Below are 23067 nucleotides of genomic sequence, written 5' to 3' on the forward strand. Positions count from 1 at the left end.
ATCTGTTTCCTCATTTGTAAAATGGGGATAATAACTTTAGTATTAATGTAGCAGAGTTATTGTGAAACTCAAATGAAATAATGTATATAAACCACTTTATACAACTTAAAGTATAATACTAATGTCAGTTATTTTTACAGCTATGTCAAGATTTTTAGAATGATTATGGATCTTACTTTGGAGGTTGTGCAAAATTGTGAGGCAATTAGTGCAATTAATCTACTAAGAGGAACATTTAGAGAATTTTGCAATTTCTAGAGAATCTTCTGTTAATATGCCTCAGGGACTGGACCTTCTCCATGACAGCATTAAACACTTTTGGCAGGGATATATCTCACTGTTTTTTGCTTTGCTCAATGTGAATAATTATAAAGACATAAAGAGAGTTGCTTTTCTTGTATATTTCAAGAACCCTTTTATGTTATGAATTTAATATATTTATGAACGAAGAAGAGTCTTAAAGTAGTAATTCCTGGTTAGAAATTCATGAGTTCATAGATGGATTTAAGGGGATGCATGAACTTGAATGGGGGAAAAATACATCTTCATTTTCTCTAACCCAGTTAAATTTAGCATTTACTTCAATTAAAAGAAAACATTTCTGAGGAGTACATAGGATTCCCCAGACTGTCAAAGGTGTGTGCCAAAGGATACAAAAAAGATAAACTTCTGCTGAAAGATGTAATTTTACTCTAAATGTAGTCTTAGTTATGCATAAATACTATCCACAAAACTGACTCAGAAGATATTAGTTCTATGTTCAGCTCTTCCGTCTTAATGAAATTATTTAACTATTCAGTGCCAAGGGTTCCATTCATAAAATGAAAATGACATGCCAAATATCAAGTCCCTTTACATATTGGGGGAAAAAGTTAATTTGGAGATCATAGAATTGAAGGGCAGTGGAATATAAGGGGAAGACTAATTCTGGAGCCAGGGGACCCTGGTTTAAATACTGCCTGTGATATTTAATACCTCTGGGTAACTTTGGACAAGTCACTTAAGCTTTCTGAGCCTATTTGTAAAAAGAAGAGGGTGAACTAAATGACTTCTCAGTTCTTTCCAGATCTAACTCTGTCATCCTATGAACTGAAGACCTGAAAAATAGAGATCTAAAGTCCTCTCACTTTACAAATGAGAAAGCTGAAGTGAGAAGTTGTGATTCCTCACTTAAGCTATGCAACTAGTTTTTTCCTCAGTGTAAATTAATGTCATTATCTGTATAGTTGGAAGATATAAATTCAGTCTCCTGCTATTTTGAGCTTTGAGCTTTTTTTTTTTAAATCTATGGGAACAAATGACTAAACCTTATCAATCAGGTATATTTCTAACGTATTATTATGGTGAAGGGAAAAAAAGGCATGCATGGTTCATTAGTCAAGTCATCAAGATGAGATGACCAGAGGGTGATGTTTATTAGCACCCATGGAATATTCCATGCCATTTACTACAATTTATTACTTTATTCTAAAGTGTGTTTTTGAGGCCACATTAGGTAAAGAAAAATGAGCAAGAAAAGAAACATGAATAAGCAAGAAAGACTGCTATGGGAATCCTTAATGTGTTTGTCACAGAGCTGTTCAATAGGAGGCTTTCATCTAAGTTTGTTCAATCATAGATGCATCACACTGAAGACATGCACTCCAGGTGGTGGTGGTAGTAGTTCTTTGTTATGTTAATTTCCAAAATAATTGTTGATGTAATGTTGAATGAATTTTTGATGTGAAAGGGAAATGGAAGAGGATCTGAAGCTTTATTTCTATGCTACCAATCAACCACCATGGCTAAAACGAAGTGATTTGGATTATTACCCATATTCCACAGTACTACATTCAGAATGATTAAGTAGATGGCCATGGCAAATCATATGTTCTAGATTCTTTGTGTTACAATCACTTTATTTTTGTTTTATAGGCAAACTTGTTTAGAATACTTTGTTCTTGGGACAGTGCCATTGATCAATTTTAATTATCTATTTTTCCATTTTTCTTAGGATTAACAAGTTATTGGTATTCTATCTTAGTAGTCGTAGTAGCCCATATCTCTTGGTCTAAACTTAAAGAAAAAGTTAACGAAAATGTATTTTCTATTATACCTTTTGTTAACAATAATACAATTACATAACAAATTACTCCATCTTTACAAATGACATGTAGGACTTTTAAAAATGTTTTATTGCATTTCTTTAAATTTTTGATAGATTTTGTTTTTAACCTCATTTTAATTTCTAAATACATTCCTTCATGTACAGTTATCCTTTGTAACAAAGACTTTTTTTTTTACATAAAAAGGCAGTTCATAATAAGCAACTAAAATACACTAAATCTGACAGTGTGTATAATATTTCATACCCATAGTCTTTCTGTTTTGTAAAGAAGGGAGGTACATTTTCTAAACTCTTTCTAGCATTATAATTATCCATTATCTAGTTTAGTTTTTTCTCCCATTGTTCTTATTTATAATGTATTATTTTCTTGGTTGTTTTTCATTCTGTTATCAGCTTGTAGGTGTTTTATGATGTTTATCCAAATTTTTCGTGTTAATTTTCTTTTATATACATTATATTTCTTAGACACGAATTTTTAAGTTTCATTTGTCCTTAGTTTCTAGTGTTCTAGTGGTTCCTAGTGGTATCATTTAAAGCCATAATTTTAATAAATTGCTTAAGTAGAAAAAAAAATCCTTTTCCCCCAAGGAGGTTGTTGTATCATTGGGTATATAAGACATATGCTCATGAAAAATAACAATGTAAAGCAATATGTGCTCTATTAGGATGATGAATAAAAGATGCTTTGGGAATTCAGAAAAGGGAGATTATTGTGCATTAGGGTTTAGCCTCTAGGGGCAGCTGACCCAATACTGTGGAGACAACCATTCTTCAGATTAAAAACTAGTTTTTGATAATATACAATGAGAATAAGGAACACAGAGTTAGCTATATCCATTCCCAAGTGACACGGCGAAAAGGCAATTTGGTATAATGAAAAGAACAATGCTTTATATTCTAGATGAGTTGGCTCTATTCCTGACTGCAGCTCACTAGTTTTGTGACTTTAGGTAAGTCAAGTTCCCCTCTCTGGGCCTCAGTCATTTCCTCTGTTAAGTGAGGAGTTTGGACTTTAAAATCATGAGGGGTTTTTGGGTGAGATGTGAATTTCTTCTCAGTAGAGGCTGGATCATATCGTAGATCAATCAAATACTGAATAAGAACCTACTATATACACTTTGCACTGTTGTGGACACTGGGAGTACAAAGACAAAAGAACATTTTAATGGAGGAAATATGTATGTATAAAAGTCTATAGAAAGCAAGTAGAAGGTAAAGTTGAAGGGTAGGGAACTAGTAGCCAATTCTGGTGATTAGGAAAGGTTTTATGTAGAGGATTGTCTTTGAGCTGAATCATGAAGGAAGTCAAGAGATTCCAAGCAGCAGAGGTGAAGAGGGGGAGAATTCTAAGCATAAGGAACAGCAGATTCAAAAGCGCAGAGACCGAGGACAGAATAACATGTATGAGAAACAAAGGGGAGATCCAGTGTTGAATATGAAAAGCAGTAACGAGTTGGACAATATGGCAGGCTCTTATACTACATATGGTGGGTAGTAATGCTGCAAAAGGCAGAATTCAGGCAGGTTATAAAGAGCTTTAAATGCCCCAGAGTCCTTCATATTGAATTCTAGAGATAGAGAATTTATTGAGGAAGGAAGTCACATCATCAGATCTGTGATCAAGGAAAATCACTTTTGTAGGTATGTGGAGGATGGATTACAGTAAGGTGACAAGACTGAGAGACCAATTAGGAAGTTACTGCCTTAGTCCTGGAATATCACAGAAGTCACTCCTTTTACATGCAGGTTGGATTGAGATGGTCTTTCAGGTCTCTTCCAAATATGAGATTTTTATGATCAATTTTCAAATAAGAAACTAAGGTATATTGTATGTAGAAAAATAAACAAACAACCAAACAACAACTAGGACAAGGCAATGTAAACTATGCAAGAAAACAACAGGTAGTCTAAATACAGTGCAAAGAGAATTGAATTCCTGGTTCATCAAACTTTTCAACTCCCATGATCAGGGTCTTTCAGTTTCACCTCCTATCCACAGGCATGGTTGCCTTTTACATCTCACTGTCAGCCCTGACAGTGCTACTTTCGTGATCTGTTCTCCAGATTTCTTGTTCATCCATTTCCTCCTCTGCCTCACTCCTCATTCTGGCTAGATTTTCCCTTTTTAGCTTTGTTTCATATTCCCCTTCACATAGAGTGCATTCATAGCAAACTGGACTTGCTGTAGTTTGCATTCTATCTTTGCCCTTCTTACAGGAGATTCTTGATGCTATTAATGAACTTCTCAACTCTGCTTTTCAGAATTCTTAAGTGTCCCTTCATATATTTCAGATTCTCTTCATATGCTCCCTATAGGTGGCTTTCTCACATTCTCTTCCTTAAGTGAAATTGCATTTCCTTTTGTGGTAACCTTGCCTTTAGAAGATAAACTTCTTCATGATAAAAGACCTTTGATGTGTGCGTTTGAGAGTGGAGAATTATTTTGATCTTTAATATTCCCAGTGCTTGGCATACTGTTCCATACTTGTGTGGACATTTCCCCCCTCCAAGTTCTTTTTTTAAACCCTTCTGTCTTAGTCTCAATTGTAAGACAGAAGAATGGCAAAGGTTAGGCAGTTGGGGTGAAGTGACTTGCCCAGAGTCATGCAAGGAGGTAATGTCTGAGACTATGACTGAGGTAATGACTGAACCCAGGTCATTCTGACTATACACCTGGCACTCTAACTGTGCCCCTTCGGGGTATTCTTTTTCTAAAAATTTATGCATACCTTTTGTCTTTACATCATCTTTATTTCCAAATATTTCTGTCCCCTGCTAGCTACGTTTTACAGTGGATGGAATTCCAGATCTGGAATCAGGAAGTCCTAAGTTCACATCCAACCTCAGGCAATTGCTATGCTGTGTGATCCTGGGAAAGTCACTTCTTCAACTATAAAATTAAGATAATTATAGGACCTTTCTCCCAGGGTGGTTAAAAGGATTAGGTGAGATATTTGTAAAGCTCTTAGCACACTGCCTAGCTCATTACTTTTCCTTTCATCCCTCCCCTTTTCCTCCTTCTTCCTCTCCTTCAGCATGCAATTTTTTTCTAACAGGTTAAAAAAAGAGATTCAGCAAAGCTGACTATATCAGCTTAATCTGACATTATATGTAATGTTCCAAATTCATAGACTGTCCCTTCTTCAAAGAAGGCAAGGAAATACATTTTCTCATGTCATCTCATCTGCTCTGGGGCCAAGTTTAGTCATTATAATTGCTCAACTTTCATGTTTTTTAAAAAATATTTCCATTTAAATCACAATCATGTATATCATTTCATGGTTTTTTATTTCACTCTGCAGAAGTTCATATATGTTTTCTCATTTTTCTCTGATTAGGTACCTTATAAATATTTGTTGAATTTTTAGGCCAGATATAAAACAAACTGTAGGGCCAGAAAAAGCAATAACAACTAACAAAAATGTCAGTCTATGCAATGTACTTCATGATGATCTGCTATTTAAAAAAACTGAAACAAAACAGAAATTAATGGGCTCTTGAGGTAATTAGAAAAAAGTCAGTTGGGGATTAGAAAAAGGTTTATATTTGGACAGATTTATGGGTCTGGTGTAATAGCTGGTTTTTCTTTTATTTGACTTCTGATATTTAAATTAGTGCCCAAAACCATAATCAGTGTATAAAGGGTAGATATACATGTCAGTGGTATACTCTGTAAATAAGAAGCATAACTATCAAAACACTCTATTTCTAACACCAAAATAACAAAAAAGAAAACTCAAAAAGTCAGCTGAACCGAACAAAAATTCACACAGTTTTATTAGTTTTTTTCTTTTTCTTTTTTGAAACATAACTATTAATAGTGGGCTGAACGTCTCTTAGGTTGGTCTCCTAATAGTTTAGGATTTGATATCGGAAAAAAATGAGACTCTAATAGGTTATTCAGCAGTTAACCAAAGGCTGACTTTGCTAATATATAGAAGGGATGCTCAGAGCACTTAGCTTCAACAAACCCTTTCATCTCCAAAAGAAAATTATGTCAGAAGAGCATAGTGTGGTGAAGCTTTCAGATTTTGGACATCAGCCAACTCTGAATCAGCCTCCTTTCCTTTCATGGGGTTGTGGACTAGCTTTTTTATGTCCTTAGGTGATCAGGAAATTTTGTTTTAGGCCACCATGAGCTGAGTTAATATTATCTAGGCTGCTTGAAGTTTAGCTTCTGGGCCAATTAAATCTTGGGACAGTTTCCTTGGCTTTTAGGAAAATGACTAGTCTATTCTTCATGGTGCATGGGAGAAGGAAATGGACACAGGTTTTCACTGTTAATATCTCCTGATAATTCCCCATCCCCAAAACAACTTTTACTTGTAGTAAAGCAGTGCAGTTGTGCAAAACAAGGAATGTATTGGTGGCAATAGTGGTAGGAGGAATAGTAGTAATAGTGGTAGTGGTAGTAGTCTAAGCAATAATAATAATAATAATAATAATAAAATTAGCATTTATACTGCTTTAAGGTTTTCATAAGGCTTTTCAGATGTTATTTGTCTTCCACAATTTGAGGTAGGTGCTGTTTACGTGACTCAGATGTCTTCCTCACTTCAAGTCCAAAATGTTCTTCATTACACCATCTATAGGAACTGACAATGATAATTTTGAACAATATATGAATTATTGTCTCCCTTTAGTCCACTGTTTCCCTACTGGGAGGAGGAAGAGATATTTCATTGTAATCCTCTAGAGAATAAATTTATCATTTCATTGTCATGAGTTATGATGTCTGTTAGAGTTGTCTTCCCTTTATTTTGTTGTGATCATTGTGTTTATTGTTCTCTTGGTTCTGAATACGTAATTCTATTCCAGTTTGTATAAATTTTTCAATTTTCTTTGAAATTTTCATAGTTGTACAGTGATATTCTACTACATTCATATACTTTAATTTGTTCAGCCATTACTCTAAGTGAAAGTTGCTCATTTGATCAAAAGTTCTTTACCACCAGAAAAAATGCTACTACAAATATATAAGTTGATATGGAAACTTTCCTTTTTTTGATCTGCTTGAGGAATGTGCTTAGTAGTATGTAGCTGAAGAATGGGTATGAAATTTGGTTGCTTTTCTAAGATTTTTTCAAATCATTGGTAGAATGATGGAAACAATTTTATAGTTCCATTGTACATTAATATGTTTATCTTCCCATAACGTTTCACCACTATTTCCATGATATTGGAATGACATTATTATCTTTGCTAGTTTGCTGTGTGTAAGAGTTGTGATTTAGATTTGGAACATTTTTTTCATAGAGCTGTTGACTTTGTATTTTTTTCTTCTGAAATCTCCATGCCTTGACTACTCATGCACTGGAACAAGAACATAACATTTTTTGCAACTTTTTTTTAAGTAACTTTGCAAACTCAAAGTAGGAGAAGCTACAATTCTGAATGAAGAACTTTGTAACAATTTAAAAACTAGAAGGCAGCAAGGTGGATTGTGAGCCAGGTCTGAAGATGGGGATGTCCAGGGTTCAAATGTGGCAGCAGGTATTTCCTAGCTGTGTGACCCTATGCCAGTTACTTAATCCCTATTGCCTAGTCCTAATGTTCTGCTTTAGGACTAGGAAGGTCAGGTTTTTTAAAAAAAATGTTATTGGATATTGAATACATTTTAAAATGTAATGTGGAAAGCAGGATAAGTCCTACTAATGATAACCAATTTGCTGTCAGCCTAGAAGATAAAGATAATTAGCAAAGAACTACTTATTGATGAAAGATGATGGGGAAATTTAGATATGAGTATAGAAATGTGGCTGCCAAAAGTAATGTATTTCTTATTGAATCTAATCAATCAAAACTCAATTATTAAGTACTTACTATGAGCAAGGTACTATTTTGGTCAATCTTATTGGCTGGTTTATTTTTTAATTTTGATTTGATCACAGAATAAAGAGTAGCTAGGTTTTGGAAGATGAACTTCCCAAAGTAGAGTTTCCCTGGTGGGAAAGTGCAGGAATTGCGAATCTCTGGGAGCAAAAGAGGTCATGATCAGAGAAGTTCCTATCTTTAATAATTATAGGAAGCAGTAATTATAATTAAAGGTTTACCTGCAAGAGCTTTTTAAGAAAGTTGTACCAAGTACTGCTGGCATGATTATAGCTCTGACAGGAGATCTAGGTGAGTTCAGTTCAGGCCTGGGCAAATACCACTTAGGAGTAATTAGTTATATTAGTATAATAGTTACAGTATTGAATGGTTGAAACATAAGTTAAATCCTGTACTCGGATGTTTGTATTTTAAAATTTGTTCAAATTCTCCTTCAGCTTAAAATTCTTTCTTTAAAATATAAATCATAATTAGTTAGATCACATGCTCTTTTTGATGTAAAGAAGAAATCTGAGGAGAGCTCCATGTTGTGTTTCCATGTTCTTAAATTTTATAAGGTCCTTTGTTTCATGAAGTGTTAATCATTGTCCTTTATTTTGCAATATTTATTCATAGGTGCCTAAACTCCAGATCTAGTGTATTGGGCATGAAGGCCATATTTTCTTTTGTGGATTTATCAATTTGTGTTCAAGAATTTTGAGTTTTCTTCTACCTGAAATCTTTGATACTTTATGTCCCCAGTCCATTTATTTTCCTTATCATTCACTTCATGATCCTTTTCCCTGGTTGTAGTTCCTTTGAGGGTTTTATCTCAAAGCATCTCAGCTTTATTCCACAATAGTGATTAGAACTAGCCCCAGTTGTGTGCTGTGCTTTCCCCCTTAGGTTTGGTAGACTGTTGCATAGTTCCCCTCACAAATAATATCTTTTCCTGGTGACCTACCTCATTCCTTCTTTTCCTTAGTTCTTTAGGTCTGTCACTGGCAGTTGAGCACTTTGCAGTGCTATTGCTTTTAGCTTGCCAGATCCAGGCAGGCTTTTGCTCCAGAAGAACTATGGCCAAGCTGGCTGTTGAGGCCTGAGCAAATCTCCATAGCTTGGAGCTAAGGCCCACATGGCACTGGAAAAAGGAAGGGGTAAGAGTGAGGGACCCCAGGGTTTAGGGGTAGACTTTTATATATGCCTGTATCATGTCTTTGGGTCTGTTAGTGTAGCCTTGCTGCTAGAAGCAGAGGAGGTAGGAGAGGGATGATGTCTGAGCTTGAGGTCAGTGAGTGGTAGTTCTTGAGTTTGGTTTTAAAAAAAAATCTCCATCTTTTGGATTCTAGATGTCTTAGACTACAGAGACAACTGAGGCTACTTTATCTTTGTTATAAAATTTCTGTTTTGGAGATGTTTTGAGAAGTCATGGGGATTGGAGAAAATGTCTAGAATGCCATCTTGCTGCTCTTGTGACCTGGAAGTCAGGAGAACTCTATGTTGCTAGGAGTGTGTTTTTCTGGTATTCAATATCAACCAGAACCATTTTCTTGGTGGCAACTAATAAATTTGCAGCCATAATGTGTAGTAGAAAAGAACCATATTAGGTGCAGATTTACTAATATTCTAGTATTCTAGTGTATATATGATCTCATCAATGAGAGTTTTTCTCACTCCTAAGAGTATAAATTTGAGTTATAGTATAAAATTGCAAATTTTTTTATTCTCACATGTATTATTTGATTCTTGTCCATATACCTCCTATAAATTTAACATTGAGGATTCTCTTTTAAGTCTTCTGATATTAAATGTTTACCATTACAGCATTTGAGCTATCTGCCCATTTGTTATCTCTTACTTGCTATATGACCAACCCACATGCTGTTCTAGTTATCCCTTTGATGATATATTTTAGGTTGTATGTAATTCAAGATGAGTAAGATGCTGCAATCCTATTTATACCCACCATGTGTCTCTCTCCCCCGTCCTTTGGGTGACCTGCAATTTTGATTCTTCTTTGGTTATGATATTTCCTGATTTCCAGGAATCATCATCAGAAGAACATTGGTATTAAAAAGATAAGTTTATGTTTCAGAGAGAAGTTCAGAATCAATAAAAACAATATGCAGTTTCTGAAATGAAATCTTCACTGTTCTGCATGACTCTGGTATTATTAGCTCATTGTCTATCTCTAGTGTCAGTTCTAGACATGTACTGATGGATCAACTATCTAGCTATGCAATTGTTTATCCTTGTTTAGATAACAAGCATTCTCCATCCTGGTGGTTTTCCCCTTTATCTGGATACTTGGACTGAATTCTGGAGTGATTATGGATCTCATTTAGGATACTCTATAATATCCTAAGACTTGATGTTCTAGAAGGAGTGTGGTATAGTAGAGAGTCCTTTGACTTAGAGTCAAGATGATTAAATGACTGATCCTTTAACATTTTGTTCTTCATTTTATTTGAACTAATCTTACTTTAAAAGTAAAATATAGGGGCTATTAATTGATATTATTATTTTAATAAAGTTCCTATTAAATAGAAAAATCATAATTATTATGTCATATACCATTCTATTAGAGAAGAAATAAAATCTCACTTCTAAAACTTGCTAGTCATGTGATTGTGGGCAAGTCATATAATTTTTCTAAGTCTCTACTCTGGGGCTTGTACATGTCCATCCCACCTTTCTTAGATTTCTTGAATTGCAACCTGTATGCCATTCTTGCCTGAATGACATTGGTTTATAACTGAAGTCATATTTGACCACCATATATCTCATATTATTATGAGGCTCAAATAAGATAATGTAGAGAAAATATTTTGATGACTTTAAAGATCTACATAAATTAATGGTTGTTCTTGTGGGAAGAAAGCCTTCAAAGTTCCATTTTGGCTATATGGAATCAAGTGTCTTTTTTTTTTTATGTTGGCAGATAGTAAGCACAATGGGATGTTGTATTCACTGTCTTTCAATTATATAAAAATGTGATCTACTGTGGTATATCATTTGTTTGTTAGTGAAAAGTACCATTGAAACTTGTGCCAAACTACTTTCATAAAGATTTTAGAAAGGTTAGAGAGTAGGTATGTGGGTTGGTAGTAGTTACTGATACCATTTCTAGTACTTTTTAAGGGAGAAGTAATGACACCAATGATTTTTCCCAGTTATTTATTCCTCCCGTTTTAGGTATCTTGAATATCGATTCTTCTAAAATTATGTATTTTTAAGGATCAGTGATTTTCATTAAGAACATTTTCCCTCTTATCCTTAGGTCTTAATTAAGTTGAGAAATTAACAAACATTTATAAGTACCAATATGTGCCAGCCACTGTCATGGAGGATTACATAGTATGAAACCATTATCAGAATATTAATTTCAGCTGTGACCACTAACTCATAGATTTAATGATTTTATAGTTGGAGGGGATTTTAGCCTTATTTCTTTTTTCATTTTTTTAACATTGTTTTATTTGGTCATTTCCAAACATTATTCATTGGAAACAAAGATCATTTTCTTTTCTTCCCTTCCCCCCCCCCCCCACCTCTCCCATAGCCGAAGTGCGATTTCACTGGGTATCACATGTGTTCTTGATTCAAACCCATTTCCATGTTGTTGGTATCTGCATTAGAGTGTTCATTTAGAGTCTCTCCTCAGTCATATCCCCTCCACCCCTGTAGTCAAGCAGTTGCTTTTCATCGGTGTTTTTACTCCCACAGTTTATCCTCTGCTTGTGGATAGTGATTTTTAGATCCCTGCAGATTGTTCAGGGACACTGCATTGACACCAATGGAGAGGTCCATTACTTTAACCTTATTTCTAAAAGCAATGATAGACTTAAAAATTGCTCCCTTGAAATTTCCATTTTACACATTTTAAGAGTTGGCTTGTTGATGCTTTTGTTGCATTCAATATGTAAAATTGTTGACTTAAAATGGACTACACTAAACCTGACTTTTCACATTAAAGAATATCATTTATCTACTTTACCACTACATTTAAATTTTTGGCACATTTTCCTGCCCTCTTTAGTTTGCAGTCTTTGGGATATTAAAATGAGATTCCTATCTTAAATATTTATGTGCAAGCTTAGGCATGCTGTATAACTTGGATTTAAATTATTTCATTTTTTAGTACTTTAGGACAGGGACTATTTTTAGTTTGTTTGTCTTACTAGTGTTGACTGTAGTGCCTTGTACCTACTTTGTAAGAACTTAGCAAGGGATACTTCAATTAAATTCCATTTGATTAGTTAAGGGCTTTCTCCACTAATGCAGACTTTCAACTCTCCATTGCTTGGTAGATGGTTTTCTGAGACCAAAAGATTCATTCACCTGGTAGTTCTGGTGATGAGCTTCTCCAAACTTAGCTAACCAATTCTTGAATGTCAAACACAGAGACAGTTGGTAGTCTTTGAATGTCAGACGTAGAGACAATTACTTGTCTGTTTGTAAACATTTCATCAGAAGCCGTCCTAGTTATACCTTGCTATACCTTTTTTGGGGTCACCTTTTCTCAGGGGCAGATTTCAGTCTTGAAGTGGGATTTATGTTTCATGTGAGTCTTAAATTATTTGTGATATTAGGTAACACTAAGTAATATAAATTGAGAATTCTGCTGAAAAGTTTGTTTGGTAAGAAGACTTGTATCTACTTGAATAAAACTAGTTAAACACTTGACATTTTTAGCAGGGAAGCCATGCCTGAATCTCAGATTTTCAGAAGTAAAAAGATTCTTAGAATATCCTAACATATAAAAACCCAAAGATGCTATTTAATCCCCACTCATTTTAAACGTGTAAATATTTCCAGAATCAATCTTGTGCAATTCTAGTATCTTCTTTAAAATGTAAATAGAGCTATTGACTTTACTTTGATATCCTTATTAATACTCCTTTATTGTTTTAGATTGAATATATACCAAAGAGAAGGTACCTGAGCAGATATTTTTCCTGCATTACATTGATAAGTCATTGTATAAAATCCTGTTCCTAGAATAACCAATTAGTGTTGTTAACTTGGAAATAATACAGAAACTATTAGATAGTCAGAAAAAACCCAAGTCTTTAATCAGGAATAGGGATAGGTCCAATATTCCGGCTACCACACAGAGCCCAGGGCCAAAATCTACATAGGGCCTACACCCTGGGGACTCTGGAGTCATACCCCTGGGAGAAGATGCCACTGTAGATGCCAGCTCTGAAGAGGAACAGAACTTGGGGGTCTTTTATACCCCCTGGAGAACATGGTAGGGCAAGCCTGCATAGACAAACTACAAGCAAACTGCCAAGAGGTCTGTGCCAGTCTCAGGGGTATCAGGGAGTGGTCAACTATAACAATCACGAAGGAAAGGGTCAAACTAAGAGCTGGGCTTCCTGAGAGAACTTCAACAAAATAAGAGAAGCTTCTAAAACAAATAAAAGTACTCAACATTTTTACTATGTCCATAGATCCCACCCACACTAGGGTTCCCAAACAATTTGAAAGTCTATAGTTAAAACTAAAACAAGTGTGCCTAGTAAAGGGAGTTTCTCCAAGGGCAGGGGTAAAATTGAGGTATCTAGATTTCATGTTGACAGTGTCTAGGTGAATGTTTTTTCTTGCTAAATTTACTCTTCTTTTCAGCTGTTGCACAATTTTATATATTCTTGGCTATCCCTTTTCATAATATATTATGCAATTTGTTGGAAACTAATTATAGTATAGTTTCACAAATCTATTTATCTGTGTTTCTGTTTAATTTTCTGCCCACGTGTGGCATGAGTAATGTATGACTAAAGTAAATAAATCCTAAGTCCTAGTTAATCTCAAAAGTTTAGGATACCTTAAGAATTAGGTCATCTCTTTTAAAGTACCATCTTTTATAGCTCTAACAAACTGATCACGAAGTTTTCTTATGGTAATTAGCTATCTAAATATGATCATTACCAAATAGACCAAATATACTATTTATTTACTTAAAATTCATGTATTCATAACATTCATGATTATATTTTAAGGAAAAACTCATGTGGACAAAGAGGCATTTTCAGGTCTACTTAGCTCTTGTTTGAAGTGATATTCCCTGATCCACTACTCTGTTGTTCATGCTGTTAAGTTGTTAAGACTCTTTGTGACCCCATTTGGGGTTTTCTTGGTAAGGATACTGGAATGTTTGCTATTTCCCTATCCAACTCATTTCATAATGAGGAACTGAGGGAAATAGAAGTTAAATGACTTGCCTACAGTCATATAGCTAATAAGGTTCTGAGACAAATTTGAAGCCGAGTCTTCCTGACTCCAAGCCTAGTACTCTGTCCACTGTGCCACCCATCTGTCCCAATTTGATAATACTGATAGAACAGAGTTCACATTCCTTAGCCTAGTACTCAGCAATTTGTCAACTTATTTCTGCAATCCTACTCCCCTTTGAACTCTTGTTACTCAGAGTCTTAGAGAACACATTCTATACTTTCCTGTCTCTTTGCTTCATTTATTTATTTGCTTACCTACTTATTTATTATTTATTCATGCATTCATTTATTTATTTATCTATCTTTGCTTTTACTTTCAATATGTAATTGATAATTTGCACCTGTTTCACCAAGTCAGAAATATTTATTTTTAAGTCTTGGAATTGTCAAAGGATTTTAGTCTGACATTTTTTTCCTCTGTAATTTTGCACTAATTTACTCATATATATGTCTACACTTAATTATATCTCCAAGAGCAATAAATATGAAATTAGAGGACATGATTTCCAATGCTACTTGTGCCACTTAGTTTTGGAGAATTTACCTAGCCTCTTTTGTCTTTTCCTCATTTGTAAAATGAGAGTGGGTGTTTAGATGACCTCTCAGGTACCTTTCAGTTTAGGTTGTGTGATTAGATAATTCCCCCACTGTCTTGTGAACCTCCTCACCACCTTCCTCAATATTTTGCATGGCAGGCACATTATAAATGCTTGTTGAATGAATGATTGACTTCAGACATATTTCAAATTTTAAAAAGGTAGTTAAATACCCACAAATGCCTGAGGCAGTGGAAATACCACCAAGTTTATAGTCACAATCCGAACTTGGGTAAGTCATTTAGCATTTTCTTGGTGCTTAGTTTTCTCATCTAGAAAATGAAGAGCAGGATCTAAATAATTTCTATGGTCCCTTCCAGCTTTAAATCCTATTATCTGGTGTGCTATACAAAATGTATCAGGGATCTCCAGTGGGAGGGAGAATGGTGTCAAGTCAGAACATCTACCCTGTATGTAGGTACACATCCATTTGAGAAGAATCAGGGAGTTAGAAATAAGGTCTATAACTCTTTCCTATTTCAAATGCCTATTAGGAACAGGGCATAGTTAGCAAACATGTATTACGCACACGGCTACACAGTGGCCATGCAAAGAAAGGCAAAGATACTGCCCCTAGTCCAAGAAACTCACATTTTAATGGAGGGAGGGCAAAAGGAAGGAGATAACATATCAGAGGTAGCTGGCATGCTTCCCTCTTTGTGTCCTATAGATATTTTTGGAAGGAAGAGGAATCTGAACAGAAGTTGGAAGGGTTAGGATGCCGATGATTACTGGCATAGTACTTTCTTCCTCTCCCCCATTTTGTGACTTTCTCAAAGGAATTCCTTACAGACATTCCTCTTTTCATACCAGTCTTATAGTTCCATGTCAACAGTCACGCCTGTCTCCCTCACACTTTTCTGTCAACAAATACACGCCCTTCACCACACCTTTGTTCCTTCTGATTGAGAGGCTTCACATGATTAGAGTAATTCCTGTTGGACCCCTTTTCCATTAGTGAGTTGGAACTTGGGTTTAGAGAAGAGTTCCAGATCTGCCTTCTTCGATTCTCCAGAATTAGTCACTATGGTCACTTACAGCCCACATACTGGGCTGTAAGACTCTTGATAATTTAGTGCCCCAGTCAACCCTTCAAGGAGTTTCCATAGTGGGAGTTTCCCTAAATCACAACTCTTTTTTTTTTTTAAAGTTTTGGAAAATTAAATTAATTATGAATATTTTTCCATGGTTACAAGATTCCTGTTCTTTCCCTCCCCTACCCCCACCTCCCTCCCATAGCTGATGTACAATTCCACTGGGTTTTACATGTGTCATTGATCAAGAACTATTTCAATATTGATATTTGCACTAGGGTGATCATTTAGAGTCTATATCCCCAATCATATCCTCATCAACCCATGTGATCAAGCAGTTGTTTTTCTTCTGTTTCTCCTCCCACAGTTATTTCTCTGGATGTGGATAGTGTTCTTTCTCATAAGTGCCTCAGAATTGTCCTGGATCATTGCATTGTTTCTAGTAGAGAAGACCATTATATTCGATTATACCACAGTGTATCAGTCTCTGTGTACTATATTCTCCTGGTTCTGCTCCTCTCACTCTGCATCAGTTCCTGGAGGTCATTCCAGTTCACATGAAATTTCTCCAGTTTATTATTCCTTTGAGCACAATAGTATTCCATCACCAACATATACCACAATTTGTTCAGCCATTCCCCAATTGAAGGACATCCCTCATTTTCCAATTTTTTGCCACCACAAGAGTGCAGCTATGAATATTCTTGTACATGTCATTTTCTTTATTATCTCTTTGGGGGTACAAACCCAGCAGTGCTATGGCTGGATCAAAGGGCAGACAGTCTTTTAGCACTCTTTGGGCATAGTTCCAGATTGCCATCCAGAATGGTTGGATCAATTTACAACTCCACCAGCAATGCATTAATGTCCCAATTTTGCCATATCCCCTCCAACATTTATTACTTTCCTTTGCTGTCATGTTAGCCAATCTGCTAGGTATAAGGTGGTACCTCGGGGTTGTTTTGATTTGCATTTCTCTGATTATAAGAACAAATCACAACTCTTAACCACCCTTCTCCCTACCAAAATTATTCATATATTAATTCTTATTAATACTAAAACTACCTTAATTCATTAAAAGTAAGGTTTGATTTTTAAAAAAATTGATTTATAAGAAAATCTTCTTGAAAAAATCAATTAAGTAAATGAGGTATATCTTTATATTGACTAAAAAAGGTCCATATATATGAGATGGTTTGGTTAGAAAAATATGATCAATTTGGGCTTAAAAATATAGTTTTAAAAAATAAAACACTTAAAATTGCTCATACTATTCTGTCAAAAAAAAACAACTGACAAGAGATTTTTCTTGCTTACAAGGAAGTTCACTTCCTGGGAAGTAAGTAGCTGTACTATTATGATTGATATCTTATTGCTTGGTTTTATTATTATCATTCGAGTAAAACAGAGCATCTTTGAATTTTATGACAATAATTTTCCCAGTGGCCTAAACCAAGGGAATTGATTTTTAAAAGATTAGCAGTGGCCCAAGGATAGGGTTTTAATAGTAAGTGCCTAATTGTAGTGAAAACTAGGGGCAAATACTGGGATCTAAAAAGTTACTGTTGGATGCAGTTCACTGACCTAGCTACATTATTTTAATGTTGTATGTATAGCTGGTTTTCCTCCTTATTTGTTCTTTTTAAGTTGTCACCAATACCTCATCAGAAGCATAACATGGTTATTTTTGCCAAGTTGCTAATGTACTCTTTTGGGACTGATGATAATAAGCCAATATTTCTAGTGCTTTTAAGTAAGTTTGACAGATGTTATCTCCTAGGTAGAAATAATCCTGTGAGGATTTTACATTTTAGAGATGAGGAAAATTGAGGCATCAAGTTTTGAGTAGATTTGTATCTGCATCTCTAATACTTGCATTAATTAAATCTTATCTTATAGTTCCAACATTAACCCTTTGTGTGACTTGATCAAATGATTTCACATCTCTAGGCTTTAGTTTCCTCATCTGCAAAATGATGAGATTGGACTGGATGATTTCCAAAAAGTCTTTCTTCTAGTTCTGAAGTTCTGTGATTCTACTAAGAGGCAGTGTAGAAGAGTAGAAGTTTGGAACCTGTAAAGTATCCATTTTGGCACACTTATTGGTAAAACACAAAGATATTGTATAGAAAAAAAATGTTTAAAACTACTGTTTTACTAGCTGTGTAACCCTGGGCAAGTCACTTAATACCCATTTTCTAGCCCTTACCACTTGTTTGCCTTGGAACCAATATCCAGTATTGATTCAAAGATGGAAGGTAAGGATTAAAAAAAAATTTTTTTTAACTACTGTTTTAAAAAGAATAATGGTTGTGCTATAAGGAATGATGAACTGCTTGATTTCCTTTCCATTTTTTTTTGCCAAGTCAGTGAACAAACTTTATTCTTTCTTCTCTACCTCCATTCATTCTTTTCCCCTCATTCTTGCCTTTTATTTATTTTTTGAATTTATTTATTTAGTGAATTAATTTAGAATATTTCCCCTTAGTTACATGATTCATGTTCTTTCCCTCCTCTTCTCCCTCCCTCCCTCCTGTGGCCAATGAGCAATTCCACTGAGTTTTACATGTATCATTGATCAAGACCTATTTCCATATTATTAATGTTTGCAATAGTTTGTTTAGGCTCTACATCCCCAATCATATCGTCATCGAATTATGTGATAAAACAAATGTTTTTCTTCTGCGTTTCTGCCCCCCCACAGTTCATTTTCTGGATGTAGATAACATTCTTTCTCATTAAGTCCCTCATAATTGTCTTGGATCACTGCATTGCTGCTAGTAGAGAAGTCAGTTATGTTCGATTGTGCCACAGTATATCAGGCTCTATGTACAATGTTCTCCTGGTTCTGCTCCTTTTGCTCTGGATCAATTCCTGGAGGTCTTTCCAGTTCACACAGAAACCCTCCAGTTCATTATTCCTTTCAGCACAATAATATTCCATCACCAACAGATACCACAATTTGTTTAGTCATTCCCCAATCGAAGGGCATCTCCTCATTTTCCAATTTTTTTGCCACTACAAAGAGCACGGCTATAAATATTTTTGTACAGGTCTTTTCCCCTTATTATCTCTTTGGGGTACAAACCCAGCAGTGGTATGACTGGATCAAAGGGCAAGCTTGATTTCTATAAGGACTGGGAAGACCTACATGAACTGCTACAGAGTGAAATAAGCAGAATCAGGAGAACATTATACACAATAACTGAAACATGGTGGGACAATCAAATGTAATTGACTTTGCTACTAAAAGCAATGCAATGTTCCAGGAAAATTATGAGGGACTTAGGAGAAAGAATGCTATCCATATCAAGAGAAAGAACTATGGGAGTAGAAATTCAGAAGCAAACATATGATTTATCACTTGTTTATGTGGGTATATGATTTGGGGTTTTGGTTTTAAAAAATGATTTTATTACAAAAATGAATAATATAGAAATAGGATTTGAGTGATAATATATGCATGTATAATCCAGTGATACTGCTTGTCAACTCCAGGACAGGGGAGGAAAGAGGGGAAAGAGACAACAAGAATCATGTAATAAAAAAAATAAAAAGAGTAATAGTAATTTGTAGTTTTAATATTAGTTGTAATGCTTTTCAGTACTCTGAGTTATGTTAAACTTCTTATAATAAAAACTATTGACAAAATGCATCCCATATATTCTTATGTGAGTCTCACCAACTCTGTGATGTAGGTACTGTTGGTATTTTATTACTATGTCCCTTCCTTTATAACTCCTTAAAGTTTGTAAATATCTCATTTCTTCCTCACAACCACCTTGGGAAGATGAAGAAACCAAGGCAGACAGAAGTTAACCGACATGCCCAGGGTCATACAGCTAGTAAAATATTGGCAACTAGATTTGAAATTAGGTCTTCCTAATTCCAGGTCTAATAGTATCTACTTTATCATATGAGAATCTCCACAAATGACAAAATGGAGGTCTGTGATTTTATTGATGTAGGCAGCACTTTCCCCACCCATATTATTTTATTTTTTTCTGGCAGACTATATTTTATTTATTTTTTTAAATTACATATAGAAATAATTTTAAACTTTCATTATTTAAAGTTTTAAATTCCAAATTCCCTTCCTTCCTTACCAATTATACATGTATAGTCTTATAAAACATTTCTATACTAGCCTTGTTGCAAAAGAAAAATACAGACCAAAAAAAGCAAAGGAAGTTTAAAAAAATACTTGTCTACATTCATATTTGACCTGCATTCCTGGTTTAAATCCCAATTGGGCATAGTGCATGATCTTTGTTTTATATTGCTGTAATCTTGTTATTATTTTATTAAATTTTTTTGAATGTTTATTAGGGAAAATGGTCCATAGTTTTTTCCTCTGTTTTTACTCTTCCTGGTTTAGGTGTCAATATTATATTTGTTTCATAAAAGGAATTTGGTAGGATTTCTTTGCTCATTTTTCCAAATAGTTTATATAGTATTGGAATTAATTGTTCTTTAAATGTTTGGTAGAATTCCCTTGTGAAAAAAGCTGGTATTGCAGATTTTTTTCCTGAGGAGCTCATTTATGTTTTGTTCAATTTCTTTGTCTAAGATAGGGTTATTTAAGTATTTCCTCTTTTGTTAATCTGAGCAATTTATATTTTTGTTACTCTTCATCTGTTTCATTTAGATTGTTAGATTTATTGGCATGTAATTGGGCAAAATATCTCCTTATTGCTTTAATTTCCTTTATTGGTTGTTAATTCACCCATTTCATTTTTGATACTGGTAATTTTTTTCTTAAAAAAATTAATCAATGGTTTATCTATTTTTCATAAAACCAGCTCCTTCTTTTATTTATTAGTTCAGTGGCTATCTTTTAGTTTTATTAATTTCTCCTTTGATTTTCAGGATTTTCAATTTGTTGCTTAATGGGGGATTAAAATTTGTTCTTTCTTCTAGTTTTTTTAGTTGCTTTTCCAATTCATTGATCTGTTCTTTCTCTTTTTTATTGATGTAAGTGTTTAGAAATAGAAAATTTCCCCTTAGTACTACATTGGCTATATCCTGTAAGTTTTGATATGTTGTCTCATTGTTGCCATTTTCCTTAATGAAATTTTTTTATGTTCTAGATTTGTTCTTTGATGCACTCATGCACTCTCAATGTGAGAACTCTATTCACTGATACAAATTGGCAATTTATAGGCTTAGTTGCCTAGGATATTGGGGCATTAATTGAATTGTCCACAGCCCCATAGCTAATAAATGTCAGGTAGTATTTGAATCCCCATGTCTTCCAGATTCTATGATCAGCATTTTGTTCATTATACTGTGTTGACTCTCAAGCAAATGTTGTGTTGGTCATTGCATTCTGATGTCAACACTAACTATAAATAAATAAACCAAGTCAGTATTGCTATACTGTTAAAAAAGATATCTATATCTATATGTATGTATACATACACACACATACACAGCCACACAACTGCTTTAGGTCACTGGTTTCTGAATCTAAGATATTGGTCTTGGATTTTCTTTTAATTCCTTTTTGTGAAAGCCAGCATGAAGCTGATTTTGAGTTATCCATTTGAATGGTTGAGATTCTGTGTGCTTTTTGCAGAAAAGTTTCTTAATATATAGTTGTTGAACGAATTAATTTTCTCATATGTATTTGCCTTATTTATTTTGTTTCTTTTCTTTTTTTAAGATTACTTACTTCAGCCTGTGGTATTACAACAAGCAAAATCAGCGCCGATGGGTAGATTTGGACAAGCCTTTGAAAAAGCAGTTAGACAAGTATGCACTGGAACCAACTGTCTATTTTGGGGTGGTGTATTATGTGCCCACAGTTTCCCAACTTCAGCAGGAAATTACCAGGTGAGAAGAGCATGTCTGGTTGTTTTTTATTTTTCTTTTAAGTAAGCTGGCAGGATAAAAACTAAAATTAATATATTTATCCCAACACATTCATCATGTAGTATCGTGTTATAGGCTAGGACCATGAAAGATGGAAAGGAGTGCTCGGCAAACACGGCATGGGCAAAATGAACAACAAAGGCCTACTGCTACTCAGCAAATGCTCAGAGTTCGAACTCACTATCACGAACACTGTGTTCAGAATGGCAAAAAAATATAAAACAATGTGAATGCACCCACAATCAAAACAGTGGCATCTCATTGACTACATCATTGTATGCCAGTGAGACATCCAGTATGTACAGATCACCAGAGCCATGAGAGGAGCTGAATGCTGGACAGACCACTGATTGGTTAGAGGGACTCTTCAAATGCGCATTGCGCCTCGCCATCCAAAAAGTGCCCAGACAGTTTGCGCATTTTACAACGTGAGTCGTCTTAGAGATCCATCTTATTTGCAAACATTCCAGTCCTGCCTGGACAACAAGTTGTCTGCCAAGGGACCACTCACTGGAAGCTCAACCAAGAAATGGAACCAGTTCAGAGACGCAGTGAAGGAAACATCAAAGGCAGTCCTAGGCCCCAAACAACGCAACCACCAGGACTGGTTTGATGAGAACAACACTGCTATTGAAGACCTATTGAGCAAAAGGAACAAATCCTTTATGGATTGGCACAATAACCCAAAATCTGCTCCTAAAAAGGACAGATTCAAGTCTCTCCAAGCTACGGCGCAGAGTGAGATCAGGAAGATGCAAGACCGATGGTGGGGGAAAAAAAGGCAGAAGAAATCCAGCGTTTTGCTAATACGAAAAACTACAAACAATTTTACAGTGCCCTCAAGACTGTCTATGGGCCATTAAAACCCACCACCACTCCCTTGCTATCCTCTGATGGTGACACTCTCATAAAAGATAAAAAAGGCATCAGCAACAGGTGGAAAGAACACTTTCAGTCAGCTTTTCAACCGACCTTCTTCAGTCGACCAAAGCACCCTTGACCAGATCCCCCAAAACCACACCACTGAACAACTTGACGTCCCTCCTTCAATAGAGGAAGTCCAAAAAGCCATTAAACAAATGAGTACAGGCAAGGCACCTGGTAAAGATGGGATCCCAACCGAGGTGTACAAGGCCTTAAATGGAAAGGCGCTCCAGGCATTCCACATAGTGCTGACCAGCATAGGGGAAGAGGAAGACATATCCCCAGAACTCAGAGATGCCTCCATCGTAGCCCTATACAAGAACAAAGGCTCACGAGCAGCCTGTGACAACTACAGAGGCATCTCACTACTCTCCACTGCAGGAAAGATCCTCGCCCGTGTTATACTCAACAGTCTCCTGTCATCTGTTTCAGAGCAGAACCTGCCTGAATCACAATGTGGCTTCCGACCAGATCGCAGCATC

General features: G+C 35.2%; 1 protein-coding gene across 1 annotated transcript in view; it reads left to right on the forward strand.

Moving 5' to 3' along the window:
* The window catches only part of PTPN21 (protein tyrosine phosphatase non-receptor type 21), a 113939-nt gene that overhangs the window by 27531 nt on the left and 63341 nt on the right, over window positions 1-23067 (forward strand). Inside the window, exon 3 of the mRNA XM_001366698.4 lies at window positions 21453-21622. Within this exon, the coding sequence (XP_001366735.1) occupies window positions 21453-21622 (170 nt within the window). The remainder of the gene's footprint in view (window positions 1-21452; window positions 21623-23067) is intronic.

Source organism: Monodelphis domestica, chromosome 1, assembly GCF_027887165.1.
Source record: "Monodelphis domestica isolate mMonDom1 chromosome 1, mMonDom1.pri, whole genome shotgun sequence".
In the NCBI taxonomy this organism is placed as follows: domain Eukaryota; kingdom Metazoa; phylum Chordata; class Mammalia; order Didelphimorphia; family Didelphidae; genus Monodelphis; species Monodelphis domestica.